At 47.8% G+C, this 16,676-nt stretch overlaps 2 protein-coding genes and 1 non-coding gene across 3 annotated transcripts; 2 read left to right on the top strand and 1 right to left on the bottom strand.

Moving 5' to 3' along the window:
- Positions 1–3,028: 3,028 nt before the first annotated feature.
- RIBC1 (RIB43A domain with coiled-coils 1) lies at positions 3,029–11,336 on the top strand. Its single transcript, XM_021677371.2, is given in 7 exon segments — positions 3,029–6,258; positions 7,888–7,969; positions 8,374–8,417; positions 8,419–8,719; positions 10,086–10,204; positions 10,629–11,023; positions 11,140–11,336. Coding segments are annotated over 7 exon segments (1,140 nt in total). The 5' UTR covers positions 3,029–6,141; the 3' UTR covers positions 11,222–11,336.
- LOC135270004 (U4atac minor spliceosomal RNA) lies at positions 8,016–8,141 on the top strand. Its single transcript, XR_010338232.1, has one exon. It is a non-coding gene; the product is annotated as a U4atac minor spliceosomal RNA (small nuclear RNA).
- A 149-nt stretch (positions 11,337–11,485) lies between the features above and the next one.
- Positions 11,486–14,598, bottom strand: HSD17B10 (hydroxysteroid 17-beta dehydrogenase 10). Its single transcript, XM_012477293.2, has 6 exons — positions 14,498–14,598; positions 13,951–14,115; positions 12,474–12,638; positions 12,215–12,343; positions 12,023–12,131; positions 11,486–11,819 (listed from the first exon to the last, which is right to left on the bottom strand). The coding sequence occupies exons 1-6, from the start codon at positions 14,522–14,524 to the stop codon at positions 11,629–11,631; spliced, it is 786 nt and encodes a 261-aa protein (XP_012332716.1). The 5' UTR covers positions 14,525–14,598; the 3' UTR covers positions 11,486–11,628.
- Between the last annotated feature and the right edge of the window lie 2,078 nt (positions 14,599–16,676).

Here is a 16,676-nt window from a genome sequence, read left to right as displayed (position 1 = left end):
GGTAGTCCGCGCGGGAAACGCCGCAGTGCAGGCCGGGCGGCCGGCAAATCTCGCGATATTATGTGCAGGCCTAACGTGATTTTCGGCTTCCGGCAGGAGTGGCACCAGCGGCGGGATCTACGTTCTGACGCCGAGGTTTTATTGTTGGGTTTCTGAGGCGCGAGCTGACAGTAGGTGCGGTGGCTGCACCCCCTTTCTTGTTGCACGGCAACAACAAACAATTGTACTGTGGAAGGGGTCCCCAAAGGAGTTGGTGCTGGGCTGAGTCACAGCAGCTCTTGAGGTTCTGGGAGGCGGGGAAGACCCGATCCCATGCTTGCTGAGACAGAAGTCACAGCAGGATTATGCCCCTTAGGGCAAGAGGAAGGTGGAAGCTCGGCTGTGGCTTTAGCCTGGCCCAGACTTCAAGGCTGGGTCAAGGACAGAGTCGGGAGTTGGAAGGACCCTGGGGGAAAAAGAGGGCTGGACAGGAAGGAGGGGCCAACGGAGGATTCAGTGTTAAGTGAGCTCAGGCTTTGCTAATGGTGGGGTGGGATTGGAGGCGGGACGGGATGCGAAGGTGGATGGGGTGTGAATAGGACTGGGGCTACTCCCAGGCAACAGGGATACAGGATGGGGAAGGCTATGGCCTGAGATACTACCCCTATCCCCTGCCTGCCTGCGGTTCTACCAAGCAGAGTTCAGAAACTGTCGCCGTAACCCAAGAACAAAGTTGCATGCAGAGCCAACCTAGGAGCTTCAAAATCGGGATTCCTTATTAAGAAAGGTATTTTGTGTGAACCCCCAGGAGTCAGGGTCCCTAAGCCAGTGCTCTCGACCTCCATCTACTTCTCCATGCCTCTCCCCCATCCCAGTCCCACAGCTCTATACCACTCTGCTACCTTACCTCTCTTCCGTCTCTGCTCTCTATAATTACTAAGGCCAGGGCCTTAGCAATCCAAGAAGCTTAAAATGTCTGCTGAATCTTCCCCTTCAGTGACCTTATACTGTGGTGGCAGGTGGAACCGTAGGTAAGTTGGTGCCGTTCTCAGATTTAAACATGGAAAGGATCTGGTGCTTGCCATAATCATTACTGTAATTTTTTTTTTTTTTTTTTTTTTTTTGAGACAGAGTCTCACTCTGTCGCCCAGGCTGAAGTGCAATGGCGCAGTCTTGGCTCACTGCAACCTCCGCCCCCCAGGTTCAAGCAATTCTTTTGCCTCAGCCTCTCAAATAGCTGGGACTACAGGTGCGTGCCACCACGCCCAGCTAATTTTTTGTATTTTTAGTAGAGACAGGGTTTCATTATGTTGGCCAGGCTGGTCTTGAACTCCTGACCTCGTGACCCACCTGCCTCGGCCTTCCAAAGTGCTGGGATTACAAGTGTGAGCCACCGCGCCCGTCCCAACTATTTTTTTATATTACGTCCAAAGGATGGAAAGAGTCCTAAAGACTTAGGACAAGTCCAGGGAAGTGAGAAAATGGCTGGGCATGGTGGCTCACACCTGTAATCCCAGGGTGAGGGGGGCAGGCCAAGGCAGGAGGATCACTTGAGTCCAGCAGTTCAAAGCCAGCCTGGGCAACATGGTGAGACCCTATCTCAACTAAAAATTTAAAAATTAGCTGAGTGTAGCAGCTCTCACCTGTGGTCTACCCAGGAAGCGGAAGCAGGAGGATCGTTTGAGCCTGGGAGGTTGAGGCTATAGTGAACAGTGATCACACCACTGTACTCCTGCCTGGTTAACAGAGCAATACCTTGTCTCAAAAATAAATAATTAAAGGGAGGAAGCTTGGTAGATGAAATCTAGTAGGAGAGCCATAAATGAAGTTCAGCTGGGAGAAACAATCAGCCTGAGGGGATAAAGTGGCTAACGGACAGCAATCTCATAATTCATGGGGAAATACTGTTCCCTTTTAAAAGATGAGATGGTGAGCCTGGGTAACATAGCAAAACCCCATCTCTACAAAAAAATTTTTTAAATTAGTCAGGCATGGTGGCACACATCTGTAGTCCCAGCTACTCAGGAGGCTGGGGCAGGAAGATCCTCTGAGTCCACGAGTTCAAGGCTGCAGTGAGCCATGATTACACCACTGCACTCCAGCCTGGGCAACAGAGAGAGACCCCATCTAAAACAAATTTAAAATAAGTTTTTAAATAAAAAAAAAAGATGAGATGGCACTTGGGGGGAAAATTAAATTGGATCCTTATATCACACCATACACAAAATGCAATTCCAAGTAGATTAAAAACCTAAATGAGGCCGGGCGCAGTGCTCATGCCTGTAATCCCAGCACTTTGGGAGGCCAAGGCAGGTGGATCCCGAGGTCAGGAGTTCGAGACCACCCTGACCAACATGGTGAAACCCTATCTCTGCTAAAAATACAAACATTAGCCGGGCATGGTGGTATACACCTGTAATCCGGCTACTCAGGAGGCTGAGGCAGGAGAATCGCTTGAAACGGGAGGTGGAAGTTGCAGTGAGCTGAGATCATGCCACTGCACTCCAGTCTGGGCGAAAGATTGAGACTCCATCTCAAAAAAAAAATTAAATGAGAAAGGCAAAACTTTAGAAATTTTAGAAGAATATATAGGAGAATATCTTTATGACCTCAGGATAGGGAGGAATTTCTTAAGTAATAACTACTGAGCTCAAAGGAAGAGATGGGTATGTATGACTACATTCAAATTCACCATAAAGAAAGTGAAAAGACAGGTAAGTGTACACAGAAAGCTTCTAAAATATTGATAATGTTCTATTTTCTGAGTTTTGTGTAAAGTTCACAGGTGTTCATTTTGTTAATGTGCTTCATAACTCACATGTGTATCAATCACATTCCTTTGTTTTGTTATTTGAGATGGAGTCTAGCTCTGACGCCCAGGCTGGAGTGTAGTGGTGCGATCTTGGCTCACTGCAACCTCCGCCTCCCAGGTTCAAGCGATTCTCCTATCTCAGCCTCCCGAGTAGCTGGGATTACAGGTGCACGCCGCCATGCCTGGCTAATTTTTTGTATTTTAGTACAGACGGGGTTTCACCATGTTGCCCAGGCTGGTCTCGAACTCCTGAGCTCAGGCAATCCACCTGCCTTGGCCTCCCAAAGTGCTAGGATTACAGGTGTGAGCCACTGCGCCCAGCCAACCACATTCCTTTGTATGTATCAATTGTTACCTTAAAAATCAAGTGACAGCCAGTACGGTGGCTCATACCTATAATCCCAGCACTTTGGGAGGCTGAGGCAGGCAGATTACTTGAGGTCAGGAGTTCGAGACCAGCGTGACCCACATGGTGAAACTCTATCCTATTAAAAATACAAAAATTAGCTGGGTATGGTAGTGTGCGCCTATAGTCCCAGCTACTTAGGAGGCTGAGGCAGGAGAATCACTTCAACCCAAGAGGCAGAGGCTGCAGTAAGCTGAGATTGAGCCACTGCAACCTGGGCAACAGAGCAAGACTCTGTCTCAAAAAAAAAAAAAATCAACAAGTCACAAATTTAGAGAAGATATTTGCCACACTTAAATGAAGAAATGGTTAATGTGTAGAATATTAAAGGAACTCCTACAATTAATTTTAAAAGGACAACCTGGCTGGGCATGGGAGTCATGGGGTCACACCTGTAATCTCAGCAATTTGGGAGGCTGAGGTGAGAGGATTGCTTGAGCTCAGAAGTTCAAGACCAACCTGGGTAACATGGAGAAACCCTGTCTCTACAAAAAATACAAAAATTAGTCACACCTATAGTCTCAGCTACTCCGTAGGCTGAGGTGGGAGGATCACTTGAGCCCAGGAGGTGGAGGTTGCAGTGAGCCAAGATTGTGCCACTGCATTCCAACCTGGGTGACAGAGTGAGACTCTGTCTCAAAAAAAAAAAAAAAAAGATAGCCTGATTTTTAAAAATGAGCACATATGAATGGGCACTCCAAAGAGAATTAAACAAAAATGGTCAAAAAACACATGAACTTTATTATCAATAAGAAAAATTCCAATAAAACAAGTAATTATAATTTTATACCCACAAATTGCCAAAAATGTAAAAGTCTGTAATACTTTTGGTGAGAATGTGGAATGACTAGAATTTTTATACAGTATTGTGAAAGTGTAAATTACAGTCTCTTTGGAAAACAACGTAGTACTATCTTGTAACGTTAAATATGCACATACCCTATGATCCAGCACTTCCACTCCTAGGTCTATACTAGAGAAACGTTCCCACTCTGTATATATAAATCTTTAAAAATCGATAGGTCCTTCTGTCTTTTTCTCTTGTAAAAAAAAAATTAACTGAGTTGTTTGTCCTGCAGTCTTAGTCTCTCTTGAGCCCACCTCAATCAGGGTTTCATCTCCAGAACGCCATCAAAAATGTTCTTGTTAGGCCAGACACGATAGCTCACACCTGTAATCTCAGCACTTTAGGAGGGTGAGGCAAGAGGATCACTTGAGCCCAGGAGTTCAAGACCAGCCTGGGCAACATAGTGAGAGAGAGAGGGAATGGTAACACATTTTGCAAAGTGTGTGGCGTGCTCTTGGAGTAAGGATGATGGGGAAAAGACCCAGGACACTTCAGTGGTATCAATAACGTCTGTTTCTTAGCTGGGGAGTTGGTTCACAGATCTCTATGTTATCATGCATCCTAACTTACATATATGGGTTATATATGTTCTCCTGTATGTATCAACTACTTCACAATTACAAAATAGAAAACACCAAAAAGATCCAAAGTAGCTATAGGAGGAATTAAAGAATCAGGCTCCAAACAAACGAACAGCATATACAAAGGCCCTGGCGTGGGAACAGTTACTGTGTTGCAGGACTTGATCGGTGTGCCTGGAGCACTGTAAGCAAGAGAGACGGTGGTTTGAGACAAATTGGAGAGGTATGCAGGAACCAGATCTTGAAAGCCCACAGTAAGGAGTTTGGATCTGATTTTAAGTACAGTGGGAAGCTAGTGGAAGATTTAAGCAGGTGAGAGACATGATCAGATTTATGTTTGCTAAAGATTTTGGCTGCAGCTTTGGCTGGGTTACATGCCAAAAGTGAGCTTCCCAAAATATGAAGGAACACAGGCAAATTTAAGCTTTCTAGCTTTTCATTTGACCCGAAAATAAGTAATAAATATAAGGGGGGACATACATTTCAGAAAAGAAAGCTGCTTCTGCTTTCTGTGATTGGTCTATAGGAGTCAATAGGAAGCTGGAAGACCAATGTGGAGACGGTTGTGATTATTCAGGAAGGTGGCTTAGACCAGGGTTATTTTGAAAGAAGAGGGAGTGAGGAAAAGGAAGGATTAAAGGATGTCTCCTAGGTTTTTGGCCTGAGTGACTTGGTGAATACTGGTGCCATTTATTGAAATGAGGAAAACTGCTGGGCGTGGTGGCGCGTGCCTGTAGTCCCAACTACTCGGGAGGCTGAGGTGGGAGGATCGCTTGAGCCCAGGAGTTCTGGGCTGTAGTGCGCTATGCCAATCGGGTGTCCGCACTAAGTTTGGCATCAATATGGTGAACTCCCGGGAGCAGGGGACCACCAGGTTGCCTAAGGAGGGGTGAACCAGCCCAGGTCGGAAACGGACCAGGTCAAAACTCCCGTGCTGATCAGTAGTGGGATTGTGCCTGTGAATAGCCACTGTACTCCAGCCTGGGCAACATAGCAAGACCCTATCTCTAAGGAAAAAAAAAAAAAGAAAAGAAAGGAAAACTGCGTAGAGTACAATGAAAAAGGAGTGTTATAGATGTGTTTGAGGCTTAGGAAGGTGAGCAGGGGTCAGATCATGAAGAACCTTATAAATGGGGGTTGGACCTTATCTTGTAAGCACTGGGGAGCCATTTGCTTTAAAGGTGCTTTCAAAGGCTTTATGCTGAGGAATGCCATGGTCAGATTTGCTTTCACAAAGATCACTGGTAGCCAGTGCAGAGAAATCCAGTGCAGAAAGGGTAACACTGGAGCAAGAGAGCCCAGTGAGGCTCCTGAGATACTGCCTGACACCAGATTGTGAGGCCTGAGTTAAGCTGGTGGCAGCAGAGATGGAGAACACAGATATGAAATATATTAGGAAGTAGAATCAGTAGGAATCAATAACTGCTGAAATATAGGGAGAAAGGAATGGGGGTGGTGTGTAGTCAAAGATGGTGGTCAGCACTGATGGGCCATTCTACCTCCCTTTTGCTTCAAGATGTATAGCATAAACCAGTCAACAAATCCCAGGGAAGCAGCAGCCATCGAGGCTAAAAGAAATCGAGAAAAAGAACAACAAAACCGATCCTTCAATGTGCGGAACCGAGTCATGGGGGTGAGTGGGTAGTAGGGACTGTTGCTCAGGATTGGGCCACCTCACTCTTACACCTGGAGAGGAATGTGTAGCAGTGCCCATGAGAGCCCTTTCCCAGATCCAAGCAGGCCCCTAGGGTGGGAAAGGAAGGAGAGGGAGAGAAGGGACCCACCCCTACAGGCCTGGGAAGGGCTTAGGAAGAGGGATGGGTCAGTGCAGGGAAAGAGACTAGGGGAGACAGCTGACCCTTCTCCAGTCAGCTCTGAGCCATGTGACCTGGTTCTTGAGACAGGCAACATGGAGCTAAAAGAGGCCTAAAGAATATTTGGAGGCTGGGTGCGGTGGCTCACACCTGTAATCCCAGCACTTTGGGAGGCCAAGGCAGGCAGATCACATGAGGTCAGGAGTTTGAGACCAGCCTGGCCAACATGGTGAAACCCTGTCTCTACTGAAAATACAAAAATTAGCTGGGCATGGTGGTGCATGCCTGTAATCCCAGCTACTTGGGAGGCTGAGGCATGAGAATCACTTGAATCCAGGAGGAGGAGGTTGCAGTGAGCCGAGATCGCACCATTGCACTCCAGTCTGGGCAACAGAGTCAGACTCTGTCTCAAAATTGCTGCATATACTGCAAGGCTATGTGAGAAACTGTTAACCAGGCTGAGATACAGAGATGGAAGGAATACTTACTCCTCACTAAACTGTATTCCTTCGTGTATGATTTTTTTTCCTTTTTGTGTGATTTTGAAATGTAATGAATTATAATCAAAGAGAAAGTATTGATAGTTTAAGAAACAAACAAAAGATTGCTAGGTGAGTGGATAGATGGGGGATGCAGCATGGTATTCTGGAAAAGACTGTAACTATTCAAGGCCAGGTCTGCTGACTGTTGCGTGTGTGGCTTTGGATAAATCACCTGTCTTCTCTGAGCCCCAGGCTGCTCTTCTGTAAAATGAGTCTGAAGGAAGTGAGGTGAGTATTAATACACAGTGGTAGCTCTGAAAACCAGTGCATAGTGCCTGCCATAAGTAGTTGGCTAAGGTATGAGCAGTCTGAGATCCAGCTGACAAGCATTTCCTTGGGGCCCGCTCTGTGCCAAGCACTGTTTTGGGCAGTGGGGATACAAAACTGACTAAGGCCCAGTTTCTGCCCTGAAAGGGCTCACAGTCTGGCGCAGGAGAGAATAGAGAGAGGCAAACTTCACTATAATGTAGACAGTGGGTTCTAGATTCTATGGGAGTAGAGCCTGCCTGAGGAGTCAGGAAGGTGAAGCCTGAGCTGGTCTTGAAGGACAAATTGGAGTTTGTATAAAGAGAGGAGGAAAGTGTTCCAAGTGGAGGGAGCAGCTTGAGCAAAGGCTATTGGTTCAAAACAGCCTAAGATATGCAGGGAACTGTAAGCACAGCTCCTAAGGGTAAGGGTGGCACAGGAGAGGAGGGTACTAAGAGATGAGGCTAGAGAAGGAGGCAGAGGCTAGACCATGGAGAGGCTTACAAACCATGCTCAGGAGCTAGAACTTTATCCAGTAGGTAGGTACTGGGGAGCTACAGGAGGATTTTGAAACAGGTAAATTCTAAGAAGTTTGTAGTAGGGCATTTAAGGCCCCCTGCTGGGCCCCTACTCTGATTGTGCTCCTTTCTTTGGGATCAGGTGGATGTCCAGGCCCTAAACAACCAGGTGGCAGAGCGAAAGCGTCAGGAAGCAGCAGAAAAAAGCAAGGAGGCAGCTTATGGTAAAAGCGCAAAACCAGGGGCCAGACAAGGGTGTAAAGAAAGAGCTGGATCCTTTTCTTGGAGTTGCGCTACTGTCCAATGAGCGCATAGTGAGGACAGTACTGCTAACGCCTAAACAACACACTCGCATCAACCTAAATTTTGCTTTACGTTGGTGCAATTTTTGGAAACAACAAAAACCCTTTAATAACGATAAATTACAAATAAATTCAGGTTTTGTCTTTCATTAAAAAAAAAAAAAAAGAGCTGGAGTGGGCTGAAGTAGGGCAGTTCTGCCTCTGAGTGTAGCCTGAGGCCCTGGGGTGGTGGGACAAACCAGGTGGATCTTGAGAGCAGAGGCCATGCCAAGTGGACTCTGTCCCTCCTGGCGTATCTTTTCCATATCCTTGCTCACCACCCCCAGGTACCAGCCAGGTGCAGTATGATGTGGTAGTCCAGATGTTAAAGGGAGGAAGAGGCAGAACGAACACGTCAGCTGGCCAAGAAAGTCCAGGGTTTTCGGGAGCAGAAGCAGCAGCTCAAGAACGGGCGTGAGTTTAGTCTTTGGGATCCAGACCAAGTCTGGAAGGGGCTTCCGACCTATCTTAGTTACAGTAATACCTATCATGGTCCATCCAGCCTGCAGTACTTCTCTGGGGAAAACCTAGACAGGGCCACACACCTGAGAATGCAGCAGAAGCAGTTCAGGTACGACTTGGAAAGGCAGCAGCAGGAGCAACAGCAAGCCAAGGTTGATGAGAATTGTGCAGGTAAGCAGCCCAGCCCTCCAGACTCAGAGACCTGAGGCCTAGTGGGGATCTGTCCTAAGCTGAGTACAGCACCCAGGGAACCAGAACTGTGTGGGGAGGTCCAGTTATCCATAGGGTTGGTGCTGAAATGTTAGGTTGTGCAGACCCCAACCTCCCTGACTTCCTTCAGTAATGACAGTGTAGCATTGTTCTTGATTAGCTTGGTGCTCCATTACCTGGAGGCAGCATAGTGCAGACAGACCTAATTACAACCCTATTACAGCACTCTGTTGGACCACTTACTGTAGTTGTAGCTAATTGTGAAAGTATTTGTTTAGGCCAGGTGCAGTGGCTTATGCCTGTAATCCCAGCACTTTGGGAGGCCAAGGTGGGTGGATCACAAGGTCAAGAGATCGAGACCATCCTGGCCATCATGGTGAAACCCTGTCTCTACTAAAAATACAGGAACTAGCTGGTGCACTGGCACGAACCTGTAGCCCCAGCTGTTCGGGAGGCTGAGGCAGGAGAATTGCTTCAACCCGGGAGGTGGAGGTTGCAGTGAGCTGAGATCACGCCATTGCACTCCAGCCTGGGAGACAGAGCAAGACTCTGTCTCAAAAAAAAAAAAAAGTATTTAATATGTCTTCTCCCTAAAATCTCAGCCTACTGAAGATGAACCACCTCTTTCATGTCCACCCATCTCCCAGTTGCATAATACAGTGTCTGTCAGGTCTTAGGAACAGCAAGGAGCTCAGTGTGGCTGGAGCAGAAAAAAATTGTCAGTACCTTTGCTCATGCCATGCCCTCAACCTGAAATGCCCTTTGCTTTTTTAGCCTGTATACAAAATGTATTTCAAGGATCACCTCTTTCTGGAAGCCTTCTTCTCTTCCACCACCCAAAACCCTCCTAATACCCTATACACATCCCTACCATTGCTCTTGCCAGATTTTGATCTTATTATCTATGCTTGATCTGTGTCCCCAGCTAGACAGGGAGCTCTCTGAGGATAGGATTTAATTCAGTGGTATCCTTAGAACCCAACACATGGCCCTTAGACTGAGATTCAGAGATATGAAATGATTTACCGAAAACTACACAGCTCAGAAGCAACAGAGCGGACGTCGGGACCCAGGTCCATTGGAGGCATCTTTTAGTTATTATGTACTTAAGAAATCCTTGTTGCTGTACCTTGGCTATTCCTAGCCAAGGGATGTGGAAGGAACTACTTCCACATCCCTTGTTCCTTCCACATCCCTACAACTCAGACACTAACCCCTCCTAAACATACGTACACACACAAACACAAAATTTGCTGAACAAATGGCTGGATAAGTGAAACAGTAATGGAGCAAGCCAGTACAGTACCCTGGCCATATTTCTGTGTAGATGCGCTCAGTGACCAGGTGCGCCTCACCATGGAAGCACAGGCCACCCATCTGGCCAGGCTGAAGGAGTCCTGTTGCACCGCCATGACGTGTGCCATGGCCAACGCCAACAAAGCGCAGGTATGGCCTGGGCCATCCAGTACCCTAGGCCCTCCCCAACTCCTAAACAAAGTCTGGGGAACCTTAGCCACATTCTTCCTCTTATATCCCCTCTCAAATCAGCACCAGCCCTTGCATCTGAGTACTCCCCCTTCATCGAAGGCCCCTCTTAGGGCACAAGTCACCTCTCCCCACCTCCAGAAGCACAAGATGACTTGAGAACAGAACATTGCCCTCTCATCCTCAGCTTCTCAGTCTAAAGGCTTCCTGAAGGCAGAGAAGTTCCCTGCCCATTCTCCCCTACACATGCATTAGGGTCACTGAAAGGCCATGCAGTATCTGTTCTTTCCTTGAGATGGAAGAGTAGGGCCATGTTCCCCCCTCCTCTGTGACAGAATTCCCTAAGGTTGGGCACCCAAATGCTTGCATTTGGGGGCTCCCCAAGGCAACTGCACAGTCTGGGCATCAGCACTGTGAGCATCAGTGTGAACAGAAGGCCAATCTTGTGGAGATCAAGAACCAGAGCACGAGTGACCTACTGACTGAGAACCCCCAGGTCACCCAACACCGTACAGCTCCCCACTGGGTCCTGCCCTATTGCTGGAAGGGCATGACTCCAGAGCAGCAAGCTGCCATCAGGAAAGAGCAGGAAGTACAACGCTTTGAGAAGGAAGCACAATGTCAAGCCGAAAAAGCATTGGATACTGAATGGAAAAGCCAGACCATGAGCTCGGCCCAGGCAATGCTGGAGCTAGAAAAGGAGGAGAGGGAATTGTGTGCTCAGTTTCAGAGGGGTCTAGGCTCCTTCAACCAGCAGCTGGCTCACAAGCAAAAAGCCCAGTGAGTTCTAGGTGGTGGTGGTGGAGATAAATACCGAGAGAGGGAGAGGAGGGATGGTGAGGAACCAGGGAGAGAGGGAAAACATGTCAGCTGAGGCCTCCGGACTTCTTTCACAGGCAGGATTATCTGAACTCAGTAATCTACACCAATCAACCTACAGCCTAGTATCACCAACAGTTTAACGCCAGCAGCCGCTAAAAGATGTTAATCTCTCCCTTCTCGTCCATCAAGCTCACAAGTGGTCAGGAGTCAAAGAGAAAAATGCTGCATACTCCCACCTTCTAACCTAGGTAATAAACTTCTTCACTCAAAATCAAGTCCACATGTTGTAACAGGACACAAAAAGTGTGAAGGTACTCCCTTTCCCCCTTCTACCCTGGAGCTCTGAGCATCCAACCCTGTCACAGCCTTCACATTTCTTCCCCTTGCCAGGCCCCCTAGCACACGACACTGCCTACAATCTGTGAGAAAAAGAGACTTTATTAGGCACAGAGGGCGACTGATGGGCAGTTACAAAATGGCTACTGGGCTTCCTCCCAAGTTGGAGAGTAGTACCCCACGGAAAGGAAGGGCAGAGGAGTGTGTGTTCTCTCTGCCTTCTCCCTTCAAGGCTGCATACGAATGGCCCCATCCAGCCGGATAACCTCTCCATTGAGGAATGGGTTCTCGATGATGGTCTGTACCAGATGAGCATACTCAGCAGGGTCACCCAGTCGGTTAGGAAAGGGTACTTGGCTGGCCAAGAAGTTGCGTACCTTCTCTGGGAGGGTGATCAGCAGTGGGGTGCCAAACAGACCTAAACAAGATAACCAAATTCAGATACTCACCCTTGCTTTGATATTTACCTGGTCCTTCCTCACTTTAGCCCTACTTCTTGGTGCTTCACTGGGGCCCAAAGATAAAAGGCTGCTGTTGCTTAGGTAATGGATACCTTCCCCTCTCAACTGCCCATGGATCCCACCCAATCCCAGTTGTGATGGAGAGAGGAGATATGTCTACCTGGAGCAATGGTCATCACCCGGATGCCTATGGGAGCCAGATCCCGAGCAATGGGCAGTGTCATGCCCACTATTCCCCCCTTAGAAGCAGAGTATGCAGCTTGTCCAACCTGGAGAAAGAGTAGAGATCATAAGTGGGAGGGTCCCCCAACAAGTCACTGAGGAGGCATATGTCGTGCCCCTGCCCACACACCTGACCCTCGAAGGCAGCCACACTGGCAGTGTTAATGATGACCCCACGTTGGCCTCCCTGGTCTGGTTCATTCTGGCCCATCTCACCAGCCACCAGGCGGATCACATTGAAGGTACCCATGAGATTCACCTGTAGGACATGTAGAGACATGGTATGGGACCTGAGGCAGAAGAAGCTTTTGTTCCCTGAAAACTTTGGGGTCCTTCAGGGCCAGAAACCTCTTACTCCCACTATCCCTGGAGAACTTACAAAGCCTTACATTAAGAACTCGCTGGAAGTCTTCCAAGGTATGGGTCTGGCTTTTCTTTAAGTTGTATGTCTTCATAGCCACTGCGATGCCTGCACAGTTGACAGCTACATCCACACGGCCAAACTTTTCTTTTGCTAGAGCCAGAGCTGTTTGCACATCCTTCTCAGAGGTCACCTTTAAAGGGAGAAGTGGAGAAGGTATTCATCTCCCAGCACACACACTCCCACTAAACCTGAGGGAGGGCAGGGCAGGGCAGGGCATGCCCTGTCCTTGGTGAGAAGTGAATTATGAGAACAAGGGAGAGGCCAAGAGAAAAGATTGTGGTAAAACTTGAGAGAGTAGGCTGGGTGCAGTGGCTCACGCCTGTAATCCCAGCATTTTGGGAGGCCGAGGTGGGTGGATCGCTTGAGATCAGGAGTTCGAAACCAGCCTGGCCAACGTGGCAAAACCTCATCTTTAGTAAAAATACAAAATTAGCCAGTCATGGTGGCACACGCCTGTAATCCCAGCTACTTGGGAGGCTGAGGCAGAATTGCTTGAACCCGGGAGGCAGAGGTTGCACTGAGCCAAGATTGTGCCATTGCACTCCAGCCTGGGCAACAGTTGAGACTCTGTCTCAAAAACAGAAAACTTAAGTAGGTCAAAGGTGAAAATGTTACATAATATAGAGCAGAGTTGCAAAACATTTTTCAAATCAATACCCTCTTGATAAGTTCACATGCTCCTAGAGATTCTCAATTGCTATGGATCACAGCACTAATACAACCCTGTTGTGAGGCCAGGCACAGTGGCTCACACCTGTAATCCCAGCACTCTGGGAGGCCGAGGTGGCAGTCCGATCACCTGAGGTCAGGAGTTTAAGACCAGCCTAGCCAACATGGTGAAACCTCGGGTCTTCTAAAAATACAAAAAAAAAAAATATCTGGGTGTGGTGGCAGGCACCTGTAATTCCAGCTACTCGAAAGCCTGAAGCAGGAAAATCGCTTGAACTCAGAAGGTAGAGGTTGCAGTGAGCTGAGATTGCGCCACTGCACTCCAGCGTGAGCGACAGAGCGAGACTCCATCTCAAAAATAAAAATAAAAAATAACCCTATTGTGACAATCATTAATAGGAAGATAAACTTTTTTGTATCCCTACCTGCCAAGATGATTTCATCAAGTTTTACTTTCTGTAGTTTGTTTCACGAAAACAAGTTTTTTGACTTTGTAAACATAAAATTACAGTGCACAACATGCATTTCAAACTATGCATAAACCCTCCAGGGATTATGTCCAATCCCCATCCCCATTGTTGTGAATCCCAGCTTTAGATAATCCTTATCACAGGTGGTCCCACAGGGCTTGAAGGCTTGGGCCAAAAGAGACAAGGAGATGGATCCACCGCCTTCATAGAGGAGACCCTTATGGGAGAGAACCCCCACAGGTTCCCAGGCCAGTGCTGGTGACCTCATGCACACCCTGGGAGAGGAGAGGTGACCCCACTTACGTCGGCTGGGGCGAAAACGCAGCTGTTTCCTAACTTCTTTGCCTGGGCGTCCCCACCTGAGTTGGGCAGGTCCAGAAGCACAGCAGAGGCTCCCTGCCCCACTAGACGCTCCGCGGTGGCCAGGCCCAGGCCGGAGGCTCCTCCAGTTATTACCGCCACCAGGCCCTGTCAAAAGAGTCGGGGTCAGCTGCTACATTGCCCAGACCACCCCCACGCTGTCACCTGCCTGTTCTCCAGGCTTCTGCGGAGAAGGGGAGAGGAGAGTGGTAGTGAACACCCCTGCGGGTACACCAGGTGTGCTGCTTCATCTCATCGTTGGGACCCCGAGGGCAGGGGGGATCTCATCCGCAGACCGCCCGTCCCGTGACCCCAAGTATATTTATAATTGCCGTGGAGTGCTGACTTTCATCTCTTGAGCCCAACCGCCACAATACCAGGCGTACATAAACATGACCCTTTCCTCCGAAACCGATCTCTTTCTTCTAGTTTCACGGCCGCGCTGTCCCGCCCCGTGAAGAAGGGCAAGCAACAGAGGAAAACTTTCTACCTTCACGGTCCGACACGCTGCAGCCATCTTTGTGTCCGCCTCGCCACTGGATGGAGCCGCAAGTGCTCGCTGATTGGCCGAGGCGAAGCCGTGGGCGACGGGGCGGGACGTCTGTCGCTTGAGACGTAGGGGCGTGGCCTGGTACTTTAGTGCTTTGGCTAGAGGGGGAATTCCACCTGCTAAGGTAGAATTATTTACCTTAGCAGGTAAATTATTTCCCCCAGAGAGTTATTTCAACTGGGGGAAAAGACCAATAGCAGCAGTACAATACCACAACACCCTCGCCCTACTCTCTAGCTGGCCTTTTGGCAAGTGGCCCGCTCCACGTGGGGGAAGAGGCGTGGATATTGAGAATGGGTGCCTTTCTCTTCTGAAAAAGCCTTCATTCAAGTATGAATGCATTTGAGACTCCTATATGCTAGACTGTGTGCAGGGCACCAGGGATACCCAGCGGAATAATAAAAGATTCATGCCTTCCAGGAGGGCACAGTTCAGTTGGAGAAAGAGAATTACAGTACAGACACAGACAAATGGACGGAACCAGATTCTGGGACACTCAGACAAGGAGATCCAAAGATGAGGAGTCTGAGATACAGAGAGAGAGTCATGTAAAGAGAAACATGTTGAGGCCGAGATAGGAAGAGAGATGCCAGATAGGATCACAGAGCGATGAAAGTGGAGAGCCGCTAAGAGAGATGCTTGGAGACAGACATTCTGAGACAGCTGCTGAGAAGCACAAACCTAGAGGCAAAAACATCTTTCATCACTTCAACCTTTGCCACTCTCCTCTATCTTTGTCTGTTTTAAGTCCAAAAGCCCAGATCACACACTGCAGATTGGACTTCAGCCAGAGAATATTAAGACCCAGGTCTTGGTCATCCTAGAACATCTTTCAGCCAGCTTCCAGAAGCTGCATCATTAGGGTCTTGAGCCCAGATCTCTAATCTGTCTTCTTTCTATACTTTTCCTCAAACCAAGGTCTTCAGGCCATAAACCTTAGCCTACGGTTTCAGCCTCATAACTGCTTTATGTTTTCTCTATCTGAAATATCTCCCCCCTACACCTGCTTTCTCACCAAGGAAGATTCCCCTCCAGGCCTTCTAGTTGTTGACAACCACTACAGTCATAATCACGACACCGTATTCACCAAATGATTTAGCACACTGGACTCAGGATTTTCTTATCTACCTGAAGTGCTTCCAACAATTTACAGCACTCTTCATTCGACCCAATATGCTCTAGCCACAGTGGCCTCCTTTGAGTTCATCTTTTCATCAGCTGCTCCCTCTGCTTGGAGGCTCTCCCCTGATCTTTGCATGACTGCCTTTTTTTGTTTGTTTCATTCAGAACTAAGCTTAAATGTCACCTTCCCAGAGGGGTCCTCCCTAAATACTCAAAACTGTAGCCACCTAGACACTATCCCAGTGCATATTTGAATTCTCTTCAAAGCGCTTGCATGTCCATAATCCATTTTCCAGCCTTGGGGCCAGATGTGCTGTGGAATTCAGAGTTTTTTTCAATTTGAGAAAGGAAGACATGTACCCTACATTACATAACTCTTTAAAAAAGTTTGTCAAACATAATTCTTTATGTAGCCTATATTATATAACTATTGAGAAAGGCCTGGAGCATATAATGAAACATTAATATTTCTGAAGTGAAAGGTACGAAAATTCACACTAAGTGTGAATAAAGACTATAAATAGCTTCACACTACTTCAGGTCAGGTTTTGTCACCTATTAAGTTTGGGCTCCAAAGTATGAAAAAGCAACCTTATGCTTTTCGGAACTTTTGGCTTTGCAGAATTGTGCCTACAGGCTTGTGAGCCTGCATGCTCCTCTAACCTGGCCTTGTTTGTGTAGTTCTTCCCCTGCTAGAAGGTAAGGCCCATGGCACCAGCTGATTCACTCAATGCCAAGAACACTGCTTGGCATGTACTAGACATTTAAAACAAATGTGTTAAATAAATAAGTTAATGAATGAATCTTGGAAGAATTTCCAGGCCCAGTTTCATGATTCCTTCACCTGCCCAACTCCAGGAACCTTCACCACCTCTCTAACCACCTATCCAGGCCAAATTATTGGACTTGTCTTTCCCTGGAATAACCTCCTGCCCTCCCCAGCATCTACACACCATCTTTTCTCTCTCTGACCATGTTCTTGGGTTGTCTTGGATCT

This window comes from Aotus nancymaae, unplaced genomic scaffold, assembly GCF_030222135.1.
Source record: "Aotus nancymaae isolate 86718 unplaced genomic scaffold, 86718_ANA_hifiasm-v0.15.2.pri h1tg000058l, whole genome shotgun sequence".
Lineage (NCBI taxonomy): Eukaryota > Metazoa > Chordata > Mammalia > Primates > Aotidae > Aotus > Aotus nancymaae.
This window is presented reverse-complemented; position numbering and strand designations above follow the sequence as displayed.